The sequence below is a fragment of the Protobothrops mucrosquamatus genome, unplaced genomic scaffold (genome assembly GCF_001527695.2).
Source record: "Protobothrops mucrosquamatus isolate PMUCROS unplaced genomic scaffold, P.Mucros_1.0 scaffold866, whole genome shotgun sequence".
Lineage (NCBI taxonomy): Eukaryota > Metazoa > Chordata > Lepidosauria > Squamata > Viperidae > Protobothrops > Protobothrops mucrosquamatus.
The window spans coordinates 76,479-96,872 of record NW_015387121.1 but is presented as its reverse complement, the minus strand read 5'-3'; the positions used below and the strand labels follow the sequence as shown (position 1 = coordinate 96,872).

The 20,394-nt window shown below is 37.5% G+C and overlaps 1 protein-coding gene across 1 annotated transcript in view; it reads left to right on the top strand.

Moving 5' to 3' along the window:
* The window catches only part of MYO3B (myosin IIIB), a gene marked incomplete at its 3' end in the record, with an annotated part of 162,826 nt that overhangs the window by 93,673 nt on the left and 48,759 nt on the right, over nt 1-20,394 (top strand). The window contains exons 13-21 of the mRNA XM_029284724.1: nt 6-208; nt 3,704-3,802; nt 6,882-6,996; nt 8,636-8,762; nt 8,879-9,089; nt 10,645-10,792; nt 11,328-11,481; nt 13,301-13,389; nt 14,244-14,373. Coding sequence (XP_029140557.1) covers nt 6-208; nt 3,704-3,802; nt 6,882-6,996; nt 8,636-8,762; nt 8,879-9,089; nt 10,645-10,792; nt 11,328-11,481; nt 13,301-13,389; nt 14,244-14,373 — 1,276 coding nt within the window. The remainder of the gene's footprint in view (nt 1-5; nt 209-3,703; nt 3,803-6,881; nt 6,997-8,635; nt 8,763-8,878; nt 9,090-10,644; nt 10,793-11,327; nt 11,482-13,300; nt 13,390-14,243; nt 14,374-20,394) is intronic.

Sequence of the window (20,394 nt, the reverse complement as noted above, 5' to 3'; positions counted from 1 at the left end):
TGAAGGCAAACAATCGTGCTTTGCGGGAGAAGATCCTCCAAGTGAACCCTTTAGTCGAAGCATTTGGGAATGCCCACACTGCTATCAATGACAATTCTAGCCGTTTTGGGAAATACTTGGAAATGATGTTCACACCAACTGGAGCTGTAATGGGAGCAAAGATCTCAGAATACCTGCTTGAAAAATCCAGAGTTATAAAACAAGCTTTGTAGGTATAATTTGGACTGTTTTGTTTAAAATATCGCTTTTATTATAAATGAATTAGCAATGTTATCTTCAACTGGAAAAGGGTTGGAGAGTTTTAAATATAATTTTGGCTTCAGTGCACTAATACCTGGCCTGTGCAAATTATTTGGAGAGGCAATTTGCAAAGGAACCACAGTGCACCTTGAAGCTCCTGCTTGAAGTGCTGAGGTGCCAGTCACGGTGTAGAGATGACTTCTGTGCACCTATACATATGTCTACGCAACTGGGGTGGGGGGGACTTTGAAGGAGCTATTTAAGGGATGCAGTGCTCAAGTCCAACCCAACATCTGCAGAAACCCAGAGAGCTCTCAGAAACTCTGGCCTTGCTCTCTGTTCTTTCAATACACTACAGGGTTCAGTGTACTTTAGCACAGGGGTCCCCAACCCCTGGTCCATGAACTGGCACCGGTCCCTGGCATGCCAGAAACCGGTCCATGCAAACAAGTGAAGCCCCATCCATGGGATGCAAGGAGCACATGAAACCGTGCCGCCTCCGATCCATGGAAAAACCTCTTTCCACGGAACTGGTCCTTGGTGCCCAAAAGATTGGGGGACTCTGCTTTAGCATTCCCCTGGGCCTGGAGGATTCATAATTAGATACACGAGCCTTTATCAGTCCAATGTATTGATTTTCAGAACCGTTCATTCCAGACAGTATGGACAATGGTCAAGGGTGAGGGAAAACAAGAAAACTCAGGATCCAATTTTAATGTTAAAAAATTAGGGTTAGGGCTTCCAGTTGTGCGCAGTAGTACAGCAGCCAAGGGATCGCAGGGCTCCACACACTATGGCCAATTTTCTCTGTTGAGGACCCTAAATGGGCCTAAAGTCGCCCCGGAGAGGTGACAAAGAAGTAGGGGAGCCCCGCCAACCATGGAGAGATGGCAGTCGATCCGGTCATTCAGAGAAACCCTCCAGAAACCAGCAGAAGAAAGGCTAGCTTCACCCCAGAGTCTAGCCCAAGCTACAAGCAGCCAAAGCCAAAAAGCACTAATTTAAGCTTGATCATAAACAACATGTTTGGAACTGGGTAAGAATATTGATTCTCTCTCTTCTACTTGATAATTGATTTCCTGGAAAAAAAAAACCAAGAAGCAAAAATCCTCTGAAAGTGAGTCTTGCCCCACCCTCCCACAGAAGGAAGCAGTGAATTAAACTTTTATGGGGGACAGAAATATATTGAAATGAAATGACTATAAGACTTAAATCTAGATACGTTTGAAATTGGTGGAATTTGTTAAGATTTTCTTTTCAAAAGATTTTTGATGAAAACAGAAGAAAGTAATTGCTTGTTTTGAAAATTGAAAAACGAGCTGATGCTAACATCTAGTGGTGGATGAAAATATACAACTGTAGTTGCTCTAATATAGGAATTGGTAGAAAGCCCAGAAAAAGATAACTTGTTTTTGTGACCTTCAATGTCTTAATTAAACAGAGAACAGCTGCAACAAAGAAAAGAAAACATTTTGGGCTATCTACAAGGCAAGAACTATAAACCTTAGAGAAAAAAAAAAGATCTTCCTGGATTATAAATACTTATTGAACTGTGACTCTAAAGCTGTTTGCAGAGAAAGGAAAACTTTGATTTTTGGCTATAATGGAACATCAGAGATCTGCAGAAAGAACATATCAAGAAAAAACAAATACTTTCCAGGAGGAAATGTATGCTATGTTGCAATTAATTCAAACGACAATGATTTCAAACCATGAGGAAATTAAAAACAACTTTGAAAATATAAATGAACACATCTTCAATTTAACCTTACAACAAAAAAACTCTCAGTAAATAAAAATAGAGTATGATCAGATAAAGCAGACAACATAAACTAGAGGAAAGAGATTTAAAGATGGAACCCAACAATGGAAGGAATTATGACTTAATCCAGGTGGAGAAAAACTTTCAGTAAATATCTGACATGCTAAAGATAATCTACACTTCAAGATTGCAAAATAAGTCTGAGGACAAGAAAAAAGATTCGACAAAATGGATTATAGAGCTGTCAGGAGAACTACGAGAATTTGAGAGACAAAAAACGATAAGAGAAATTAAGAGAAAGAAAAAGATTTTCAATGAATACGAAGGGGCAAAACCCAGAAAAACAACTTACTGGATTCGTCTCTTGTACTTACAACAATATCTACAAGACGATGGAAAGACTTTTTGGTCCAGCGGAGCATACAGATTAGGAAAGATGTTTGGCAAAAAAAAAAAGGCTAAAGTTAGAATTAAGAAATTAGATGATGGGATTTATCAGATGGAATATCTAAAGATTAAACAATTGATTGAATATGGTTAAAATATAGAATTTTTTGGGGATATAAATGTATTTTAGTTTAAGGGGGATGGGCCTGTTAAGTAACATAGTATTTTTTTATGATATGATAAATATAAAAATACTGGGATGGTTTATATGAGGGGAATGTTTTAGATACTTAAGTGTAATTGATCTTGAGGAAACCTCAGTTGATAAAAATGTTCTGAATAGATTCAGAAGATTAGATGATTGGATTTATTAGATGGAATATTTAAAGATTAAACATTTGTTTGAATATGGTTAAAAATAATAGAAAAATTTGGGATATAAATGTATCTTAGCTTAAGAGGGACATGTTTCTCAAGCAGTATACTATTTCCTTCTTTTTTCTTTTCTCTCTCTCTCTTTTTTTTAAGATACGAGAAATGTAAAATTGTTGGGATGGCTTGTATGAGGGAAAAGACTTAAATACTTAAGTGTAATTAACTCTGAGAAAATCTTAATTGGTAAGAATATTTTGAACAGGATTTATGATGAAGTAATTAAGATGATCAATTAGAAAAGAAGCTTTATATTGATGCGGTTGTTAAAAACTAGGAAATGTTTATATTCAATTGTTATCTATCAAAATACTAAGAAATGTACTAATTCAAGATTGGTAAAAGAGAATATTATTGGAAGAAGAGAAAATCAAAGAAAGCTACTATGTGGATTATGGAATTATAGAAATTAATTGTTATTGATTGTTTTTAAATAGAAACCCAAACAACACGCTGTTTACCAAATATTAAGGTGACTTATGTTAAAAAAAATCAATAAAATATATATTTTTAAAAAATTAGGGTTAAAAAATGTAAAGTTCTCCCACCACAGCTCAGAAGAATGGCAATTGGCTGAGAGAAATCCAAAACTTGATTTTAGACTTGGTTTCTTAAGAATAACATTTCAGAACCTTTTTTCCTCCTGGTGTCCTCCATTTATTCTAGATGGAGAATATAGAACTTCATTGCCTCAATTATAGAGCAGGAGCCTGAGACTGATGGATTTTGCAGTCTGGACATATGGATTTCTTTAGGTATATAAACAGATGTGGTTTGGGGGAACTATTGCTTCCTGAAACTGTTTTATATACTGGTTGAATTCTCAGGTTAAAGATAACATCTTACATTTATGCTCTACAGTAATTCTTTTTTTTCTAACAGAGGAGAGAAAAACTTCCATATATTTTACTACATTTATGCTGGTCTTTATCATCAGAAGAAACTTTCTGAATATAAGCTCCCTGAGAAAAAGCCTCCCAGGTAATTTTTGCTGACTTGTGTTTATTGCTAGTTATAACTAAATATTGAATAGCCGTTTGTTTTGGTGAGAAGTTTTAAAATCTGCCTTAATCATTCCCCTTATCCTAAACATTCACGGTAGTCCTTTCATGTATACAACTGTATAGGCAAGAAGAAATGCTATTATTTATATATGGATTAATTACATTAATCAAAAATGAAAAAGTTCAGTTAATCGTAGTTTCGCCACACTCTCGGATTTAATCTGCTTTCCAAAATGGATGATTATAAAGTTAATGGTATGTATTAGCATTCTAGACAAACAAAGCCAAATGAATTGTTTTAAATTGGTACATTACTATTTGGGTAATTAGCAATATTAGGCCAAATTTTGCCTTCGGGTATTCTAGTTTCTGATCTCTCAAGGAGCTTGCCTTGCTCTCTCCCAACTTTGAGACTGACCCAAAATTTACCTAACTGTATTTTTTGGAGTCCTCATTTTGAAAATAATAGCATCAATTAAAAGGACAGCTTATAATATGCTAGTCATGGTGTTAGTAATGGAAAAAGGAGATAAGAATGAGAGGTTTAATGTGTTTCTGTACACTTTGCAAATAATATATTTTCAATTCTCTGCAAGGGGTTGTCCTTTTAATATTAATTTGCTCATTAGACTTCTACCTTTCATTTAGGTGCTTAAGGCAGCATATATAATAGTCTCTCTTCCCATTTTCTTCCAACAATAACCCAGTCAGGTAGACTAAGCTGAGAGTAGGTATTTGTCCTAAGGATTACATTTGTTGATTATACAAGAATATGACAATATCTAGGAAATAGCTAGATATTTATTGAGATGCTGCAATCTGGGTTGAACTGATAGGTACTGTATGTTAGCATTCATATAAGCTCACTGATTTGGTTGAAATAGTTCTTTAACAAGGATTTAGTCTGAGCTTTTGGCTCAGTCTCAAAATTATGTATAGGCTCTTCAAAAGGGATTTGAGTCATGGATTTGACTTTCAGGCAGCAGCCTTGTTATTTTACTTTCCAGGAACTATACATTGTAAGGGGTCCTTGGCGCTCTCTGAGCTTGGTTGTTTTCTTGCAGATGTTTCACTATCCAAACTAGGTAACATCATCAGTGCAAGTAAAGAATGGGATTTGTTCCCAGACTATATTCTACTGGCTTGCTCTGTCAGTATTGGTGAGGTGGTCCTAGAGGTTCTTTGGTTAGGCTGTTTTATTGTTGGCTTGTTTGGTAGTTCCTTGATTGGGGTCTTGTTTACTTGATTGTTGGTCTAATGTTAATCTTGGATCTAATCTATACTCATCTGGGTGCTGATTGCTGGTGGAGAGGTGCTTGGGTTTTTTTGTTCCCTTTTTGGCTTGTTTATTTATTTAACATATAGCATATAATGTTATACGTTATACAATGCTAGACACAATGCAGTCCTGACAGCCTAGATTGCTAATTCATTCTGTTCAGCAGTTGCACGCCTATCCTTGGTACAGTGTGGGGGAGGGAGGTGAAGTAGGTTTACACCAATTAGCTAGTGGCCCTCGGGTTGCTGGCTCTTCCAGTCTCCTCTGCCGGTCTTGCCTCGCCTCATGTTGCGATGCTTCACGTGTGGCCCGGTCCAGTGCCAACTTCCCTATCTGCACACATAAACATAGCTAGGTATTTTTTTCCCACTGAAGTGGAACCCTTTTATCTACTTGCAATATTGCCTCCTCTCATACTGCTGGGTGAGCAGGAGCTAGGGATTGGGTGACAGGAACTCAGTGACAGGAGCTCATTCTGTCTCATGGAGCTGGGCTTGAACCGTCGGAGTGCAGATCGTTTCTGTCTGGCAGTTGCAGCATCATTAAGCCTCTGCATCCCCGTGTTCTAGTTGCTTGTTTCTTTTGCATAGTATATAGATATTATTGATGTCTATGTATCTATTGATGGCTAATTTGTCAGAATGCCAGGCTTCTAGAAATTCCCTAGCATTTTGGGGCTTAGCTTGGTCTAGGATGGTCACAGTTTCCCAATTTAAACTACGGTTAAATCTGTCAGTAATTAAAGAGTTTTCGCCATGTCTTCTGACTGCTATTTTATATTCATGACTATATTTTGCCAGTCTTCTACCTGTTTGTCCTTTGTATTGGTTGTTGCAGTCATTACACTGTACGTTGTAAATGACTCCTGTCTTTTCTTCTGGGGCTGCTGGGTCTTTTGGTTTACTTAGGATGCTTTGAAGGACTTTAGTTGGCTTGTGTGCTACACTGATTCCATGTAGTTGTAGCCTGTTGGTGGTTTATGGTATGTTCTTGATGTATGGCAGTGTTATTCTTTCTAGGGCTTTTTAGAGGTTGTACTATGTTAGGTTGAGTGGTCAGGCACTTTTTGATAAAGTTGCATGGCTATCCGTTTCGTTGGAATATGTTTCCTTTTTCTGCTGTTCAGGGTTGCTGCAATAAATTTGTGCTTGTCTAAATAAAGTTCTTACACGGCTTCTCTTGTAGGAGGTTGGGTTGTTGCTTTGATAGTGGAGTACATGGTTGGTGTGGATGGTTTTTCAGTACACTTATGTTTCTAGTTTGCCATTGTGGTCTCTGCTGATCAGGGTATCCAGGAAGGGTTGTGGTTTTCTTCTCTGGATTTCTTTGAAGATGTTGTTGATGGCTCTGTGTTGTTCTCTAATTGGACCTTTTTTATTATGGTGAAGGTGTTGTCTATATATCTAATCCATATTTTGTGTTGTATTTGTGTAACTGCTGTAACGTCCACTGTAGATGTTGCATAACAACCTCTGCTATAGGTCCTGAAAGCGGCGATCCCATAAATGTACCTTTAATTTGATAGTAAGTTTGTCTATCAAATTGGAAGTATGTGGTTAGACAGAGATTTATGAGGTCCATAATCCTGGGTGTTTCAATCTTCATGTATTTAATTAAAGTCTGGACTAGAAGACCTCCAAGGTCCCGTCCAGCTCTATCTAATTTAAAGTGAGCAATGCCGTAGAGCAATATGGTCACATTCTTTGGCTAATTCTGGATCTATGGATGTGAAAAGAGCTGCGACATCAAATGAGATTCAGTTATGTATTTTACACAGGTACATTGCAAATGACACAGGAAAGACGATGCATGATATTATTAACAAAGAATCCTATGGTACTCAGTTTGAAGCAATCCAGCATTGCTTTCGGATCATAGGATTTACTAAAGAGGTAAGTGATGATTTTTTTATATATATATAGTTGCCAGAATAACGTTGGTCTTGCTTTAAAAATTTATATTTTTCAGTGGGCAACTTAATTCAGGTTTATTCAGTATAGCATTGCTAAGTGAACATGAATCGGTACAATGGTGGCTACCGGATCAGCTTTGGACAATTCTATATGTAGCTTGTAGAATACTTTTTGTGGTTCCCAAGTGAGAGTAGCACTGTAATAACAGCAGTGGAGTGGTTCACTAGAGTTCGAATTACTAAACTTGAATCAACACTAAACCAGAGGAAGAAGAATCAATATTTGGCACCAATAACATCATTTAAATTGCCCCAGAAGCACATAATTCTGAAGCCAATAACAATAATAAAATAAAGTTTTCTTAATAATTTAACTATAGATTAGGCATTTTATCAGGCAACTGTATTTAGGAATACAGTTTGAGAAACTCATCAGTCCTTCCCTACCAGGTCCCATCTGGGCTTTTCTGATGCACCAGAATCTCTTTGAACTCTGCCTTTGAGGCTCACATTGCAGTAGGACATTTCTAGGATCTGCTTGGCATGGTGTTAGCCCATTTGTTTTATTTATTATTTGATTATTGATTAACTTTGTTTGCTGTCCATTTCACTGCAAGGTATCTCACAGTTTGGCAGATTTCTTTTATAGACAGAAAAACTGGCATACGAAGAATTAAACTGGTATATAAAACTATGGCAAATCTAGACAGCATACTAAAAAGCAGAGACATCACCCTGCCAACAAAAGTGCGTATAGTCAAGGCCATGGTTTTCCCAGTTGCAATGTATGGATGTGAAAGTTGGACCATACGAAAGGCTGAGCGACAAAGAATTGAGGCCTTTGAACTATGGTGCTGGAGAAGACTCCTGCGAGTCCATTGGACTGCAAGGCGTTCAAACCGGTCAGTCCTAGAAGAGATCAACCCTGACTGCTCTTTAGAAGGCCAGATCCTGAAGTTGAAACTCAAATACTTTGGCCACCTAATGAGAAGGAAGGACTCATTGGAGAAGGGCCTAATGCTGGGAAAGATTGAGGGCAATAGAAGAATGGGACGACAGAGAATGAGGTGGCTGGATGGAGTCACTGAAGCAGTAGGCGTGAACTTAAATGGACTCCAGAAGATGGTAGAGGACAGGAAGACCTGGAGGAACGTTGTCCATGGGGTCGCGATGGGTCAGACACGACTTCGCAATTAACAACAACATAAAACTGATATATAAAGAGTCAAAATAAACATTCTGTCATTGCTCAGAATAAATAAATGAATGAATCAATCAATCAATAGAAATTGGCTGTTGAAGAGGCTATCAATCTAAGATAAGATTAGAAATAAAATGATAGAAGTACACATTGAAGTAAAGAAAAAGAATAATGATATGAATCCTCTAAGACCATGAAGTGTGGCTACATTAGGTTAGCACCTTCCAGCTTTTGCAATGATCAAAAGTGCTAAGGTTTTGAACGTACATTATAATTTGAGAGGGACAGTATGGCTTGATGCGTTCGGATTATGGAATTATATGCAAATATTCTGTCCTCAGAATGTATGTGTTCCCCAAAGTGTTGTGTTGGTAACCTGTTGATGTTTATAGTTCTGACTCTCTTTTACCATTTTCAGGAAGTGCATTCAGTGTATCGAATTTTGGCTGGGATCTTAAATACAGGAAATATTGAATTTGCTGCAATTTCTTCACAGCACCAAACTGATAAAAGTGAAGTGCCCAATATGGAAGCCTTAGATAATGGTAAATATTTGCTAAAATCTCTGCATTGTCCTAATGCAGAATATGATCAGGAAATCTAATTTCACACCGGATAGCTAGCACTTTGGCCCCCATTTTACAACATCCCTGTCTTTCAGCTGCTGCATTACTGAGCATTGGCTCAGAAGAACTTCAGGAGGCTCTCACCTCACATTGTGTTGTCACACGAGGTGAGACCATTATTCGAACAAATACTGTGGACAAAGCAGCTGATGTACGAGATGCCATGTCAAAAGCTCTTTATGGCCGACTCTTCAGCTGGATTGTAAATCGGATTAATAGCCTGCTGCAACCTGATAAAAATATATGGCAAGTTAACAGTCAATAAATTGCATATTTACTTGTTGATGCCTACATATTTCTCTATTTTACATCAAGAGCTTACTGTTCATTTTAGATAATGCCTCAAATTGGTTTCCATGCTGTGATTTTGCATTTTTGTTCCTGGGACATTAACTCCAGCGTTTTCAAAGACTTGATTGGGATTTAACTAAGTAGGTAAATGGGATTCACTTGGGTTAAAATCACGTCCCTCCCTGGAAAGATACTAGAAGATATTTTAATTACATTATCTTTTATCTTCCTCCTGTTTTTCATTTTATTATCTTCAGCACAAAGTAAACATTTGAATTCAATCCCAGTCATTAACTTCTTGTGTTTAACTATGCCAATATAGCAATATCAATGTATCCTTTGTTCAAATGTTTGGTAATTCTGAGACCAAAAGTAAACCTGGTTGGGTTGGAGAAGCCTCTCATCTAAGAGAAAGAAGCTTTGCCAGTGAAAGACTGAGCATATTAGCCCATCAGCCCCTAATTAATCCTGCAAAGGCAGGAAGAATCAACTTTTGAATCTTGTACCCTTTAGTTCCCTTAAAAAGTGTCTGGATTGGTTCCCTTTTCCATGCTAGCTTGGCATTAACAGAGTGATTTTCCCCACCCATTAATTCCAGCAGAAGGGAAGCTACTAATGATGAATTCGTCTTGGCTGGCATGAACCAACATGTCTTTGAGAATGGTAGATGATCTACACTGCTAAGAACTGCTCCATGGAATAAACAACATTCCATATTTCAGTTCCCATCAGCTCCAGCTAAGACGACCACATATAAGACATTCTGGAGTGTGGAATATAATGGAAGTTGTAATCCACTATATCTAGAGCAGCGGCCCCCAACCTTTTGGGCACCAGGGACTGGTTCCGTGGAGAGAGTTTTTTCCATGGACTGGTGTGGTTTCGTATGCTGTCTGCATCCCACAGATGGGGCTCCACTTATTTGTGCGGCCTGGTTTCTGGCATACTACGGCCCAGTGCCAGCCCATGGCCCAGGGGTTGGGGACCCCTGATCTAGAGGGCACAGGTTGCTAATCTTTATTAGCTGTTCTGTAGATTTAGTTTAAAAATGTCAAAATTCTAATAAGAAATGCCATAGTTAAGTTTGCTAGGTTAGGAAACATTCACTGTAATGTTTACCTAAGTTGGTAAGTGATAATTTACTTAGGAGTGTGTATATTTTTGTATCTGATTATTTCCACACTAGTGATTTATTGCATCTTCATAGCCTGAATATTTCTTAGCCTGTTACTTTGGCACAATAATGGTTGAATGATCTAGAAGATACTATAAATCGATAGTGGAGAAATGAACTTTTTTTTCTTTAAGGCATTCATATTTGCAGTGTTAAGTTTTGTCCCAGAAAGAAATACTTATTCTGTTTAATATCTTACTTCAAAATAGTAAGACAACAACACTAAAAATAAGCACAGGTTCAAAAACTGAACTCATAGGTTATATAGTGGAAAATCAGGAACATATTATAGTATTATATTTGATATTTAAAAAAATTTGGTTCATTTTCAAACAGCAATGCTGAAAGTGGAATGAATGTTGGGATATTGGATATTTTTGGATTTGAGAACTTTACAAGGAACTCATTTGAACAGCTGTGCATAAACATTGCAAATGAACAGATCCAATTTTATTTCAATCAGCACATATTTGCACTTGAGCAGGTAAGCTTTGATTGACTCCATAGCAAATTCTGCAGGCTCGGCTTGGGACTTGTAAGACCAATCATCCAAAGAAGATGATTTTGGTATGAAGTTTATGACTTCATCTGTCTTCTGTGAAAATAAACATTTTCTCAGAAAGGGAAAAAGCTTTCACCCTGTGAATTTATTGGACACACATGCAACTTCTATGAACACAGTATTGTATATAGCAATTAAAATTTGTTATCTTTGCTATAGACTGAACAATGCATTTGGAATATATTGTTTTTGTATGCAATAGTGTGCTATTGTGTTAAATAAAAGATACTTTTTTCTACAAATCAGTGGAATTAAAAGCAACATATGAATTTTAGTTACGTGAAAACCAGGAACAAGTGTAAGAGAAGCGTTTCCCAAAGCAGCAACATGTTTTGAAAATTGCTTGCCTTATTGTTTTCTCAGCATTGCAACTAGATAAATAAGAAAGGCCAGACTGCTGAATATGGAATATTCCCATAGTGATATTTATGACTTATTAACTTTTGTAATACTTTAGATGGAATATCAAAATGAAGGGATTGATGCTGTCTTGGTTGATTATGAAGACAACAGACCACTCTTAGATATGTTTCTTCAGAAACCAATGGGACTACTTTCTCTACTGGATGAAGAAAGCCGATTTCCCCAAGCAACAGACCTCACTTTAGTTGGTATGACCTGTTCAGAAATCCCAAATGGTTACATATATATAAATACACACAAAAGAAAAAGCAAGAGAACAATTAGTATCTTTTATAAAGTCTAAATCCAAGCTGACTGCATTAAACTCTTGGAGTCAACTGATTAAATTGTTGAGTATTTTGTAATAATTTTAGAAAGACATCTCCATATAATAAACTGTTAGTTATTATTAATGGAAGCAACTGAATGCATATCAGTTCAGCTGATATGTCAGTTCAAACCACATCTGAGAGTTATCCGCCGATTAAGCAATTCCTGAATAAGAAATAACACATAGAAAGAATTGAGCCTTACAGCAGAGCTTCTGTGAAACTGGGAGTGTATCAAGCTGTAGCAGGAAAAGATAGTCACTTTAAAAACGGAAGAAAAAAAATCCTACTCCCATTAGAAATAAACTAGGCTTCTTTAGCAATATTACCTGTCTAGCTGTGTGAAAAATAAGTGAAAGAAACAGCTTAAAAATAATTTTGTAACCACTATTTAGATTGATATGTCTTGTAAAAGAATTTACTGATTAGGAGAATTGGTATTTATCTCATTGAGAAAGATACTAGAAATCTGTCAAGTGGGCTACGTTTGGAAACAGTTCTACTGAACTGGTAGATATGGGTAACTTCAATTCTCAAAGCAGTAAGTGCTCAGAAAATCTTTAATACATTTATCTGGGACAGGACAGGTTTAAATTGACCAGCAACCCTCATTTGAAAAATTACTGAATACTTATAACCAGTCAGTGATGTTTCAAAAAATTGGTATACTAGCATAGGTAAAGAACCCCTGTAATTTCTGAAAGCAGAGTATGTTCCAGGCATTACAGTGCCTAGTGCAGGAGTAGGCAACCTTGGCTCTTTTATGACTCGTGGACTTCAACTCCCAGAATTCCGAATGGTGTGGAGCAAGCTGTTAATACATGTAGTATTAAATAGTCATTCTCTTTACCATAATTAGATTGTACTATTCCTAGGAAAAACAATTCCGGTTTAAATTCTATCTGTATTTTTGTCATCTTTTCCAGCCATCTATGAATCTTAAGCCAATATTTCTTTGTGTTAGGGCATATCCACCAGGCATGGTAGTAAGTGCCTAGTTTTTGTTTACATTTCCAGCAAGTATTGGACACATTTTTAAACATTTTCACTAATCGAACTGGTGTCATATGCCATCTATAAAACATCTTATATAAATTTTCTTTATATGTTACTGCTTTAGTAAGTTTAATGTTTTTATCCCAAAGTTTTTGCCAGTCTTCTAAGTCTATAGAATGTCCAAATTTCTTATTTAGAAAGTAAATACTAATTTCTAAATGGTTCTACTCTATGTAATGGTTACATAAAAATAGAGAAGAAAAGTGGCTATTGGTATACAAAAGAAGAAAAAATAAGTTAAAACATTACTAAGATACTACTTGATTACAAGTTATACATTTCCCTTCCATTGTGCCCTGATAATTGCAATATACATATTTTAAACCTTAAGAATTGTTTCTGATTTCTATTTATTTTATTCCTTTTTTCTGTTTTGGTTTCTTTCCCATTTGAAACCATACTCCAAATGTCTGAATTTGCCTTGCTGAGTAATATATGAGGGAAGTCATTCTTGCTTGAATTTAGTTAAATTTCCATTTTTAACTAAATTTTTAGTTTTGCCATTGCTGTATATTCTTCAAGTTTGGTTTCCCAATCTGATATCATCAGCATCTTATCTATTTTGCAATGTGAAAAGATTTGTCCTTGCGGCCATCAAAAGAATGGGCCATTAATATTGTTTTCTTTTTTTAAAAATGCATAGATAAATTTGAAGATAATCTGCGGTGCAAATATTTCTGGAGACCCAAACGAGTGGAGCTGTGTTTTGGCATTCATCATTATGCTGGAAAGGTAAATACATAACTTATATTAAATTTAAATGTAATAAATTATCAAGTCCTTAGATTTCCCTTAAACAACTTTCAGTTTTTTTCTTCCCTAATTAATGCTTTTAACGAATTTACATTTTAAAATTTGGAAACTGTTTTACAACCCATGGTATTTGATGACACATGATGACCAATAGAACTGAGTCAGAAGGTACAATGAACTTCAGTTGTCTTAAATCCATTTGGCAGGGCATTGATCCTAATTCTTGATTTAAAACATGGTGGTACAGCCATAGGTACAGCCTATAGTGTTGCTGGTCCTTTCCTTGGAACTGCAACTGTTCCTATCACTACCAATTTCATGAAATGCCTTGTTTGTTTAAGGCTGAAGACCACAATCTTCTCAGTGCAGAAGTCAAAACATTTCCTGCTGGCTCCTTACTTTATGGTTGCCAGGGTTTACAAGGAACAGACTATTTTTTGAAAACAAATTCTTGAAAAACTCAGTTACTTGAGCGTTTTGTACCAGTCTATATTGGAAGGTCTCTGTGTCTGGTAAATCATCCAGAAACAAAGCCTTCTGCAAAATCAGCAGTGGCTGCAACAGTTAAAATTCAGGAGAAAAACAAGAGGCAAAGAGAGTGGGAAGCAGAAAAGTTTAACTCTTCTTGTATAGCAAGTGGTACTGAGATTGCTGAAGAGGGAAAATAGTTGTGAGTGTGTGCATATGAAAATAATTAGACATAAATATATATATGGGTGATGAAGCACTACACAGGGAATTAGAGGGGAAAGTTTCCCAACCTTTACTTAAAGTACTACAGGTGACAGAAACGTATAAGAGCCTGTTTCACATTTAACTCCCACATTGTATAGGTTCAGTATGATGCTTATGGCTTCCTTGAGAAGAACAGAGACACCCTTCCTGCTGACATAATGGTGGTATTGAGGACTTCAGAGAACAAACTTCTTCAGCAGCTTTTTTCAAGCCCATTGACCAAAACAGGTACAGTACTTACGAAGTCTGTTAAAAATTAAGCGCTTTCTACTGACTAAATGCTCTGCGTTTGGAAACCAACCCTGGTGGTGCAGTGATTAAAGTATTGCAGGTAAACTCTGCCCACAGTCTGGAATTCAATCCTGATGGGGTTCAAGGTTGATTTGGTCTTCCATCTTTCCAAGATCGGTAAAATGGGGACCCAGATTCTTGTGGGCAATATGCTGATGGTGTAAATCGCTCAGAGAGTGTTGCAAAGCATTATGGGACAGTATAAAAGTCTAAGTGTTATTGCTATTTTAAAATGCTCTTTTTTAAATTGCTTATTATTAATTTCATTCATCCATATTTTCTATGGAGAGGAATATGAGAAGAAACATTAATGTGTGCTCTGTGTGTTTCTCTTACGGCTTATTAAGCATGTATTTTATGATCATTTTTAAACCACAGGTGACAGAGTTTAGTATTATAAATGTATTCACTGAAAAAAAGTCTTATAGTGACAAAGTAAATGCAGCTGTTAGAGTGAAACCAACAACAAAAAAACCTGCAAGAGAAATTGAGAGAGGAAACTATCTCTATGGTTTATATATCCTAGTGATGACGAACCTATCACATGTGTCAAAGTGATATGCCACAGTGTTTTGGCTGACACACCAGAGTTTACCAATACCAAACAACAACTATTCTCAAAAGCACACTTGTTCCCACATACTTTTTGGAGGCCTCTGAGGCCATGCATGAATGAGGTATTTTTTGTGCAGCTTCTGCAGCCTCCAAAAATCATACAAGAATGGGGTGTGTTTTCATGCATTTTTTTTTGAGGCTGCAGAGATCACAAAAGAATATTCTCCAAAGCCATTCAAGAGCAAAGGCCTTGTGTGACCCAGAGCAGCCTTGGATAGGCCACAGGGGCCTGTCCACAGAAAGAGCATCACCTGAAGGTAAGTGGCAGATCCTGGGGAGTGCTGGGCTGCAGAGGCAATCATGCCAATCCCCAAGGCTTGTGTGCCTTGTGGTACAGCACAAAGTGGCCTTTTTGAATGCCAGCAGTGGTCCAGCCCTCTACTTCAGACTAGCCTCAGCATTGTCACCAATTCCCACTATCAGAGTCACCTAAATGGGAGTGAACAAGTATAGTGCCATGTCTTCTGTTTGTCTATCCATCCATCTGTCTTCTGTCTGTCTGTCTCATTTGACAAGGGCACTGCTCAACTCCAGTCAACCATAAAAGAGAAGATCACTGGAGCAAGAAAATATCTGTCTCTGATCTGTGCCAGTTGGGATGTTCCTAAGGTGTACATTAATGCTCCTGTGATAAAATTAGAAAAGAAACAATCATTAAATCTATTTCACAAAGACTGCAAAATTAATTTTTAATTGAGATATTTGTGCTCATTAAGATTGTATTCATTAAGTTAGTTGTGTTCATTGACAGTGCTGGTCAGTGCATTGGATAATTTGCAGGGCTTAGTTTAGAAAAGAGGCAGGAGGTAATTTCTACATGTGAAATTGCTGAGATTTCTTGTGATGCATACTACATTATTGTTTCGAACTGGTTAATGTTTGGTAAGAGACAGTTCACCTGTATAGTTGTGATTGTCGACAAATTGTGAATAGATGCCAGATGGACTACATTCAAATAATAATTCATGCTATCATAAAACTTGGCTTATGAGCTTCTGTAAGTTCCTTATGGATGTGCTATTGCCCTTGGACTTCCTTTCTTCCTATTGTGTGCCAAATCATCAATCCTCCATGTCTTCATCGTGTTAAGATTCATCTTCACTTTAGTGGCCTTCATCCAGCTTTTTACATCATGCAGACATTGATCCATTACCTGCCCTGCCTCGCCTGACTAACAATATGAATAGAACACCCAATATTCTGATTATCTCACAACTATTCCATATACATTTTAAACAATAAGGGTGATTTAATGGACCCTGTAGGATACCCCAGCCCAGCAACAGGTCAAGTGGAAGCCTTCTAGTGTGGCTATATAAAGAGGATGAGAAACCATGCCTCCTAGTCCAGCCCCAACTTAGCAGCGTACCATGGTGGAAGGATTCAAAGAATATCCAGAAGGATCAATAGAGTTGTACTCTCCATTTTCCTCTAGAGAAAGTCACCCATCAGGATGATAAAGGTAGTTCCAGTACTGATTCTTGACCTGAAACTACCTGGAATATGTTCAGATGTGGATTGAAACAGGTTGAGATCAGCTGCAATTGCTGTTTATAAGTTTGCTAAAGCCTATGATTAGCCCAAAGAACTTGAAATACTTGCAATGGGAAGTAGAACATTCACAGTTCCTGTGTGTAAAGCAGATTTATTGTAGAAAAGCTGCAGAAAAAAAATAGAATCTCACAGTGCAAACAAGTTCCAAATACCGCAATTATATCTTTGCATGTAACTGCGGAAATGTGAACTATACGTACTGTGACTAAACTAGCTAAGTTTCAGAGCTCTGAAATACAGATACTGATGTAAATGAAATCTCCGAGTCTTGTTTTTTGTTTGTTTTCTTTGGTGAAATGTTATCTATAGACTCAAAGGTATTACAGTAGCCTGTGGTCATGTCTTTCTGGTACATTACTATCCTCTTTAGACTGTTGATTTTTGGTCTGCATAATTTGAGTGCATTCCTCTTATCTCTAGAGAGCTAAAAGTTTAACATAAATGGGCTGGGTAACACAAATATAACTTCTCAGTTTGAGAATATTTAGGCCGTACAGTATTAAAATATATGCGGAATATTCAAATAGTAACATGAAGGCAGGGAATCTTACAAGTGAACTTTTGGAAGTCAATTTGTCCCCTTCCCCAGATTACTAAAAGAACATATAGCCTAGCATTTTGATTGCTTGAATTAGATATGTTAAAGGGCTCTTTCTCACAGCCACATTAAAGCACATTCTTCCAGTCTAAGGTGGAAGAGAAATATGATGGTGCAAACTGCTCTTCCTTGACTGTTCTTGTCCTATTCACCCTCAGTGATGAGACCAGGGACTGGTGTTGTCCTGATATATTTAGCTATTCTTACAAATTGGATGTGGGACTAATTAGAAAAAAAAATATTTGGTGAATTTCCCCATCTTTATTTCTCCTCTCACTGCATTTACCAGCTGCTGTCCCTAATAAAAGGTTGGGCTGGAGCTGGAGGAGCCAAGCTTGAAGATGGATAGACATAAGGATTTAACCATCTGCTAAAAGATGGTATCAAGTCTGCTGTTCTGCAGACTGGACTTCCTGAAAAAAAAAAGAAGACTTTCTGGCATTGCCTTTGTCTTGCAGACCTGTCAGTCAGCTGATCTATAGGTGGGGGCTTCCTTTTTAAGATAGTCCAGTGATCAGTGGGTTGATTGGGGTTTCCAATAAACTGAGAAAAGCTCCCCCACTTTATTGGGTAGCCTTTCTGTCCAGTCTTTCATATGGGAGTGAAGGCTGCCAGTGCTAGATTCATGAAAAGTAGTGCCAACAGCTCTTAAGTCACTGTGTAAGAACAGGAGAGATTCCCCTTCATCACAACAGCCCTAGTTGTTCAGGGACGCCTGTCAGAACTCTTTAACTATAGGCAAGACTGGAAACAGGCTCCGTTATGAAGAAAAAAATATTTAAGATGAGAGCGTAAGAATTCTATCCAGAACTTTTGTTTTCAAATGTAATATGTATTTCAAAGCACAATTCATTTCTACCTGTTTTTCTCACACTTTCTGTTGAGGGAGAATGTGAGCTGGCCTGCACCTGGATAATGTTTACGCAATAGTTGCCAGTTTCCTTATCAGTATGGGAATCTATTCTCACATTGCGCAGAGGCCCCTGAAATAATTTTCCCTGGAATTCAATGTTCTTACCAGAAGACAAGAAGTAGACAAGTTGACTTAGGTAGACAAAATACTTTATTGCACTTAAAGATAACCTGGGTTATAATGAAGAGCAGCTTAAACAAAAAAGCTAAGAATTTGGTTCTCTGGATATATATTCTCCAAGGTTTAAATCCTGTACTTCTTTTCTGTAATGGATTGCTTGCTTTCTGTTGCTTTTCTGTAATGGATTGCCTCCTCCTTCCATAGCATTTCCTACTTACTTTTCAAGTTAGATGAAGGAGATATGACTCTTTAACCACTAGCAGTGCTGATCCCACAGATCAGCCCTGTGCAGTTAGAGAGGTAATGGACAGGGGTCAGTTCCCATCTCCTGCTTCTCTAGATACCCCAGCCTGGGGATCAGCTGTCAGCACTACCTTAGGTGGGATAGAAGGAGAAGCAAGGAGAAATGGATCTTTATTTGCTAGATCTTCAATTCCACGTAGCTCAGTGGTTCTCAACCTTTTTAATGCCGCGACCCCAACCGGTCGTAAGTCGAGGACTAAACCGGTCGTAAGTCGAGGACTAAACCGGTCGTAAGTCAAGGACTAAACCGGTTGTAAGTCGAGGACTACCCAACTGGTCGTAAGTTGAGGACTTTCCCTGCCCGGGAGCGCCACGCATGCGTGGTTCCACCCCCTGCGCCGGCCGAGGCGTAGCTGGCAAGTGGCAGAGACGGAGCAGGCCGACCACCAGCTGGCCCAGCCCAAGGGAGGTAAGGCACCCACCGGAAAAGGGGAAAAAAATGGCGGACAAAAAAAATGGCAGACAAAAAAAATGGCGGACAGCCTTGCTTGGCGACCCCCGTGAAATGGTCGATCGACCCCAAATGGGATCCCGACCCACAGGTTGAGAACCACTGATTAGCTGAATTATGTGATCAGAAGAGAGCAGGTACAAAGGATAATTCACATTGAAACAGCCAGAAGCAGAATAGCCCTGGAAAATAATGCTCAAGGACTTGAGGCGACATGCCTATAGAAACTCGGAGAACCTAATAAGATCTGAGTAAATCCTAGCCTCTGATCACATCACCTTCTGCGTTGTCCATAAAATGGCATAGATCATGACCAGTGGAAGACATGTGGAATAGAGAACATTACATGTAAACTGGAAAAGCTAAAGACAAATTTAAACTCCTTCTGTGGTGGGCTGGGATGAGACAAAGGCAGTGTCATGCAGATATGTCCTTCACAAATGGTTATCAGGACATCTTCATGTTGCAGTTAGGAAGAGATGAGAATGAGCCTTAAGTATGTGCTTGTTGAGTGGGTGGGGGCTGGGAGAGTGGATGAAAGAACTAGAGACAGATATAGGTGTCTTCCTCTGTGACAAACTTAGTTAGAAATTTATAAATGTGCCAAAAAAAACTCTATTAAAAGCCATAGTCTGACTAGTTTAGATTGTGCCAGTGATTGGTTCAAACAAGTTCTACTTTATTCACAAAATTTTATAACAGATCTAGAAAATTATCTTCCATTTAAGAGTTATCTTCCATTTGTTTTCCACCTATCTTCTATCATAACTTCTGTTATGGAATAATAATTATGTTCTGGAACAGAGGAACAGCTGCATTATGTTTTCAGTGCAAGATATTTTAGTTATAAAATATAGGAACTCAATTGCCCATTTCACACAAATGAGGTCATTTTGACCCTATAATGAATCATCAAAGATAGTAGGGAGAGTTGGCTGACATAATGCATGATATCTCAGGATTGTGGTGTTGTCAAATAATATTTTTAATTAGAAGACTCAGAAAGCTTACTATGAATTCCTGGTAGAATTAAGCTGACTACTAGACAGAAACCTCAAAACCCAAATTGTGGGTCAGAATTCACAAACACAAAGAAAAGTGTTTGCATATTTAGCCTATCTGGATAAGTATATCTATTTCAGGTATATCTGAAATTTTATTGTTTTAAAAGAATGTTCTAAAATTAAGGGAAAACTGAAAATGTTTGTTAATACATTTATTAACTTGGCAGATAATTCTAGTGATTCATTTGCAGATTATAAGAAGACCAAAGTAGTCATCCGTTAATATAATTTCTGAACTGTGACTGTTGGTTTAATTTAATCTTATCACAATAAACTGGGATTATATCATATTTTATAGTTCTGGCATTAAAAAAATCATAGTATACAGTAATCAAAGCAA